Source organism: Pteropus alecto, unplaced genomic scaffold (genome assembly GCF_000325575.1).
Source record: "Pteropus alecto unplaced genomic scaffold, ASM32557v1 scaffold7, whole genome shotgun sequence".
Lineage (NCBI taxonomy): Eukaryota > Metazoa > Chordata > Mammalia > Chiroptera > Pteropodidae > Pteropus > Pteropus alecto.
The window spans coordinates 40,663,884-40,671,066 of NW_006494614.1; the positions used below are offsets into that span (position 1 = coordinate 40,663,884).

Here is a 7,183-nt window from a genome sequence, read left to right on the forward strand (position 1 = left end):
AAGAGGCAGGGATGCTGAGTCAGTGCCTTGGGTCTGTCCCCGACTGCCCAGAGCCTGGCACCTGTTCTGAGGAACTACATCCAAGTAAGAATATCTTCCCAAGACATGCTCTTTTCTACCTATGCAGCTCAAGGAAAGGAAATGGGGTCTCTGTGACTCCACCACCAACAACTGGGTATGTGCCTGGGCCAGGTGGGCCCTGAAGCACAGGAAGGCTTCTGAAGCTGTATGTTTTAAGATTTAAAAGTCACACACACACACAGCAGGAAGCAAACATGCAGAATTAATTTCCTTAGCAGGTGGTTTGCTATTCAATCAGCACCCAATTAATGAGCACCAGCTATGTGCCAAGCACTAGACCTAACCCCAAATTAACAATTGAGATAAATGTTTAACTAGTATTTTCAAGGATGTTTTCAGAGATGTTTAGGGGAAGATTCTCAACCTGCCTCCATTCAAGATTGATATGAAAATCAAAAGACACTGAAAGATCTCCTGTCTGCGGAAGCATGTGAAATACAATCCTTTTATCCACAAACATTTACTGACTGTTTACTATGAGCTGGGGAAACTCTACCCTCAAGGACCCTGGTGAACCACCAATTCCCACTCACTCCCTTGGTTTTACTCTCAGAGGAGAAAGGTAGGTGGCAGAGCCCACTGCTTTGACCTGGGGGCAGATCCAATGTCTTCAAAGTAATAGGCTATTACCTTTGGGGATGTCATGCTCCAAGGAGTCCATGAAGTCCAGGGAGGGGTCTAAAGCAGCCTTCTCAAGCAAGGTTTTATTCTTCAGCTCAACAGGCTCCCTGAAGTGGAAGTAGGAACTGAGCTTCTTGGCTTCAGACAAGGACAGTCCTAAAAAGAGGTAGAAGGTAAGAAGGGAAACCCGCAGATCCCTTTCTTTATACATGGGGACCACATGGAGGGGCTTGCAAAGGACTTAGTCAACCACTGACAGAGAACTGAAGAGAGAAAAGGGAGTAGTGTTCCCTCAGCCCCAACTTGGCCCAGATCTTGCAATGAGGAGAAACCAAAGAGAAGGAAAGTAGGAAAAGGCAGGGAGCCCAGACCCACTCAAAGCCCTGAGACCCAGGCAGCCAAATGCTATCCCACCCTCAGGCAGAAAAGAGTCAGGGTACAGGGATTTGGTAGCCCATGCCAACCACCAATGCTAGGCCATTGGACACATCCTCCCAAGTGATGTGGCCACGGCTATTCCTCAGAGAGTGTTTCCTCAGGACCCCTAGACACATGTCTGACTTTACTTTGGAAGAGACAGGCCCCTGCCCTTGAGAGAGGCCCCACAGAACTCACCTTCAAAGGTTCGATTGACATGGACAGGTCCAAAAGGGGTCTTAAAGAGGGCACCTCGAGGGATGATAGCCACAGCCTTGTCGATCTGGTCAATGATGGACACCAAGCGGGTCTCTTCCTTGATCTGGACCTGAGGAGACAGGAGACAAGCCATCTTGCCAGGGTGCTGTGCCCACTCACCCCTGGTGCAAGGCCCTCTGAATCACCATAGCGCAGAAGCCATGTCCATGGAAAATCATGCTGGGTAAGACCTCTGTTTACTCCTATCAAGATTTTCTTTTTTCTTTTTTAAATTGGTAATATATACTAATGATGCAATATTTAAAACTACCAAAAAAATCAGTCTATCTTACCCCATCCCTGGTCCCCCAACTGCCCTCACTGGGGGCAACCACAACTAATGGTTTCTTATGTACACTTCCAGAAATATCCTATTCTCATATTTAAATGTTGCTTATTTTGCCTTTTGAAAATATAAAAGCAATCATACTCACTGTAGAATATTTGGGTATTCAGAAATATTTTGTAACATACCTAAGATAATTAAAACTATTCAAAATCTCACCTCCTAAAGAGAATCACTGATAACAAATTGGTATAACATACTTCCTTCCATTCTTTTTTCTATGCATATATTTAAATCAAAATTATAGTCATAGTTTATATAGTTTCATATCCTATTCTTTGACTTAACATTGTTTCCTAAGCATCATTCCATATTATAACATTTTATGCAGATGAAATCTGTTTCCCAAGCATCATTCCATATTATAACATTTTATGCAGATGAAATCTGTTTACAATCAATATCAAGTGAAACATTGAACAAAAGGATTTCATAGAGATGTTTGGTAAAAGCAGTACCTGACTGGGAGAACCTGTTACCAGAGGCCCCTGGAGTTACTTAGCCACATATTTCCCATGGACTACTGACAAAAATTATTTACAAAGAGAGAGATGGAAACTAATATTTAATAAGTGCCTAGGCCAGAGACTTTAAATGTGCCACTTCATTTCATCTGCATAAGCTGAGACATAAATATAATTATCCCGATTTTACAGAAAATAAAACCGAAGGGAGGTTAAGTTTGTCAGGTGGGAGGGGATGGGGATTGCACCTGAGGCATCATAGACTTGGACCCAGACTTTTGGCATCACCTAGGTTCAAGTGCAGAAGCTGTGTTTTGAATTCTGGGTTTGTCTAGTTTCAAAACTTGGGCTTCTTACTTTTGGATCTAGCTTTCCATTTCTAGGATTGAACCTTCAAATAGACTGCATACACTGGAAAGGATATACGAGGTCATTCATTATGTCACTGTTTGTCAGAGCTAAAACTTGGAAACTTTCATTTCCATGAATAAGACACTGGTTAAATTATGATACATTCACACAATGGTAAAAAGAATGAGGAGGCTCTTCAAGGCACTGATGTAGAAAGATCTCCAAAATGTATTGTTAGGTAAAATAAGCAACTGGCAGAACTGTGTGTATAATATGCTGCCATTTGTTTTATTTTTAAGGTAGAATATATACAGATAAGGTATTTGCTGAGGTTTGTATTTACATAAAATATCTCTGGAAGCAGAGCTTTTCATACCTAATGTGTATTTGAATCCCCTTGGAAAGTGCTAAAATGCAGATCCTGATGCTACCACCCTCCACCTGCCCCCGCCACCACCATGCCCCATTCTGCATTCCTAACTCCTAGGGCATGAAGATGCTTCTAATCCCGACTGCACTTTGAATAGCAAGATTTGGACACGCACATGCAGAACGATTACATTACTGTCCCCCAGAAAGAGGACCTGGGTGTCTGGAGGACAGGGATGGGAGGGACACTTCACTTTTTGTACATTTGAATTTTGAACTACATGGATGTATTATCTAGGAAAACAAACAAAAATATGAGAGCCTATACCCATGCCCTTACTCCAGAGCATAGTACAGACCCTTCTTCCTTGCCCCTGCCCCAGAGCCAGGCTCTGTAAGAACTGCCCATCCACTCATCACCCTGTCATTCAAGAGCTGTGTGTTATTATGTTATCACCATAATTTTCATTGGGCTGGGTTTTGGATGGCCCAGGTCCTCTTCCTTTAGGCCCTCCTCCTCCTCTCACCTTCACTCACCACTACTTCTTCTTCGAAGACCTTATCACCCTCCTTCACCTTCTGCAGCTCGGTGTGTTCGTACTCATGTGAGGGGTCCCCCATGAAGCGGCCCTTCACCACTGACGTCTGCACCATCATCTCCTCTGTGGCAGGGGGCAAGAGGCTCCACTCCATGCAGTTCAGGCTGCCAACAACACCCACATTACCCTGGTTTCCAATACCCGCTCTCACTCGAGCTTCTTGCTGTGACCCCTTCTCTCATTCTCCCAAGGGGTAAAATCCAAGAAAAGCTGCTGGGAGTCACACCTTTCCCACTTAGAAGCTCTAAGTGCATGTGGTGCACCCTCCCACACACACTTATGTGATACAAATTTTATTTTATTTTTTAAAAGGTCAAAAGCTTTGTGTATGCCCAAATTCCAAGAGCTGCTTCCTAGATATCTGAACTATAAGATTCTGGATGAGTTCTAGAAGCTGAATTTTCCTCAACTGCAGGTGCCTCTGCTTTAGTGGGTCCCAAATTCATGCTCAGCCTGCCTACTGAGCCCACAGCACAAGCATCTTCCCCCATTTCTCAGGAAAGCCGGGCCAATCTTAAGAACCTCTCCTCCCTTGAGGTCTTCTGGGCACTCGCCAGCCCAGCAGGAGAGGATGTCCTCCCAGTCCTCTCTAATCCACTCAGGGCTTGCATCCATAGCCTGAACCCTGCTCATCTTTCCTCCCTTCACTCTCTACTGGCACCTTTTCAACGTAAAAACTTCTCAGCTTTCTAAACCAATAGCCCTCAAAACCATGTCTCTCTACAAAATGCCCTTCTCCTGACCCTCCTTCCTCTGCCCCAACTCTGAACAATAATCTCTGAACAATTTGCCCCACAGGAGCCCTCCTTCCCCCTCGTTTTCACTCTTTGTCCAATGCTCCAAGATTCCTGCCTCTATCGCCCCAAGAAACTGCTTAGGAGGCGGTCACCCATGCCAACAAATGCATTTCCATTTCTACTTCCTTTGATATTTCCTTCTCTCTCCTCCGGTGCTTCAAGTATTGCCAGGGATCTATTCTCACCCCTCTTTTTTCTCTGTAATCCCACCCACCTGACCCCCAGAGCCCTAGCTATTGACTAGGAATCCAGAATCCAATCAACCACCTCTCATAACCTCCACTGCTTCCCCCTGGTCTAAGCCACTGTCTACTCTTGCCTTGATACTGCAGTAACTTCCTAACTGGTCTCCCCACTTCCATATTCACTCCCCATTCAGTCTTGTCCTCACTCAATTATTAAAACCTAAGCCAGATCACCGCTCTGTGAAGAACCTTTCAGTGACTTCCCATTGAATCAAGTCCTTACAATGCCCCACAAGGCCATGCATGATTGTCTCTGGCCCCTTACCTTTCTGACCTCATGTCCTACAATGTCCCCCTCACTCACTCACTCTCCAGCCACACTAGCCTCTATGAGGTTCCACAAACACACTAAGCACACACCTGCCTCACAGCCTTTGCACTTGCCTGGAATTCTTTTCCCCCAAATAAATACACAGCTCACTCAGTTGCTTCAGGTCTCTTCTCAAATGTTACCTTATCAGAGGCCATTCCTGACCACCCTATTTAAAATATCACCCATCCTGTATTCTCTATCCCCCATACCACTTGACATGCAGTATATGTGTATGTTTATTTATTGGCTATCTCCCCTCCTCCTCCACACACACTATAATATAAATTACATGAAGACAAGGACTTTGTCTCATTTACCACTGAATTCCTGATGCCTAGGTCAATACTTGGCACATAGGAAGTGCTAAAGAAATAAAACCTTATAGAATACTCTCTATCTTCAGTTCAAATTTTTCTTCTGGACTCCAGATCTGTACTTTAATATGCCTCCTTACCACCCTGCCTCCCAGTCACCTCACACCGGATCTTCTCTCCTTCCTGAATTTGTCCCGCTTCCTGAATGCTCACCTAGTGGGTGGTACCAGCACTTATCCAGCTGCCTAAGCTGGAAGGAGAGGTCAGCCTTGACTTCTTCTTCACCTCCCCCCCCGAATTCAGTCACAGATCTTGACAGTTTACCACTTAAAACTCCATCCCCTCTCAATTCCCTCAGCTACCTCCTCTTTTCAGTCCCCCTCTTCTGGACACTGCAACAGATTTCTAAATGCTCACCCACTCTGGCCATCTTGCCGACTCAGATCTGAGCAGGCTCTCCTTGCTAATAGCCCTGCCACGGCTCCCCATAGCTTATGGACAAAGTTCAACCCCCCTGCTTCTCCAACCTGTTCTACATAACACCCTCTGCTGCTACTATTATGGTTACCTATCTACTGTTCTCTCAAACACTCCAAGCCAGCTCCAACCAACAAGTTTGCAGAACTGTTCCCTCTAACCGGCAAGCCTTTTCCCCACACCTTCCTGGAGAACTCCTGTTCATCTTTCAGATTGTAAAGAAGTTATACCCTTAGTAATCATATTTAATTGCTCTCTAGGAGAATGCCCACCTTGGTCCTGCTTTGTGTACACCTGTACTAATTTTAACATTTTGCTGTAATTGCTTGGTTATACATCAGTCTCCCTCCCTAGGATGCGACTAACTTGGAGACGGGGTGAATCTTAGCTGTCTTTGTAACCCCAAGTCTAGCACAGGATGCATCCAACCAGTGTTGGGTTGATAAATGAAGTCTCCAATGCCCTGTGCCTGATGGACTACTTTGTAAGGTGGTGGTGAGCGCCCCATCAACGCTGGGGGTAGTAAAAAAGCCGCTAGATGGTCCTGTATAGTAGTGTCCAGGGAATTTCCCCAGTTCTAAATCACTTCTCTCCCATTCTGCATTCCTTCACTAATTCCTAGAGAGCCTCCTGATGTCAGCCAACACCTCCGCGAAGATGCTTCTGGACCCGCTTCCAACCAGCATCACACCAGCCCCCCCGGGGCCTCGAAAGTGAACTTTCCGAAAAGCCAGGCCCGCACCAGGTTTGCACCTGGCTCCTACTCCAGATCTCCAGTCTCCAGTCTCCAGGAACTTTCACCTTGCTCCGCCTCGGTCCCTGGCACTGCTTCTATTGTAAACCCACAAGCCTCTTAAGTTTCTCTTACATCCCCTTGAGAACTGCCCTCCTAGGGCCCCGCCCTCTCAGACCTAGCCCACCAATTCGTCCCCTTAGGCTCCACTCGGTTCTGAGGTACCCAGCCCCGCCCCTCGGGCCCGCCCTCATTCCCTCCTCAGGTCCCATCCACCGGCTTCCTGGACCCGTAGGCCCCGCCCATTTCGATTTCTACCACTTTCCCATCCTTCGTGGCCCCCCAGTGGCCCTCCCTTCAGTATAGACCTGCGGCCTCCACCTGTACAGAGTCTTGCGCGGTGCAAGCTGGTCCTCATTCAGGCCCTGAGCGATGTAGTAATCGGCTACGAGGCCCAGGATGCGGCCCCAGAAGAGCACCCGATCGTAGCGGTAGTCGCGCTTAACCAGCATAAGAGAAGTGAGCAGCGAGGCCCGACGGTCGGGGCTGAGGCCCTGCCCACTGCCGGACGCCAGTTCCAGTGACAGCAGGAGGCTCTCCGCGTCCATCGCGCCAGCGGCTCAGCTCAACGCCCTCCAGGTTGCTAGGAGAAGCCGTCTCCATGGAGACCTAAAGCTCCGCCCTTCCGTCAGGCTGGAAAGATTCCACCCTCAGACCGCCTGCGGCCTCTGGCCAGCCCCAACTCCCAGCCAAGGGGACTTACATAACAGATAACAGGTGCCTCCGCAAGCTTGTTAG

At 47.1% G+C, this 7,183-nt stretch overlaps 1 protein-coding gene across 1 annotated transcript in view; it reads right to left on the reverse strand.

The window, feature by feature from the left end:
* The window catches only part of RSPH9 (radial spoke head 9 homolog), a 13,131-nt gene extending 6,069 nt beyond the window's left edge, over window positions 1-7,062 (reverse strand). Inside the window, exons 1-4 of the mRNA XM_006926504.3 lie at window positions 6,767-7,062; window positions 3,445-3,610; window positions 1,318-1,447; window positions 712-858 (exon numbers count right to left, since the gene is read on the reverse strand). Of these exons, the coding sequence (XP_006926566.1) occupies window positions 712-858; window positions 1,318-1,447; window positions 3,445-3,610; window positions 6,767-6,993 (670 nt within the window). The 5' untranslated portion in view covers window positions 6,994-7,062. The remainder of the gene's footprint in view (window positions 1-711; window positions 859-1,317; window positions 1,448-3,444; window positions 3,611-6,766) is intronic.
* Between the last annotated feature and the right edge of the window lie 121 nt (window positions 7,063-7,183).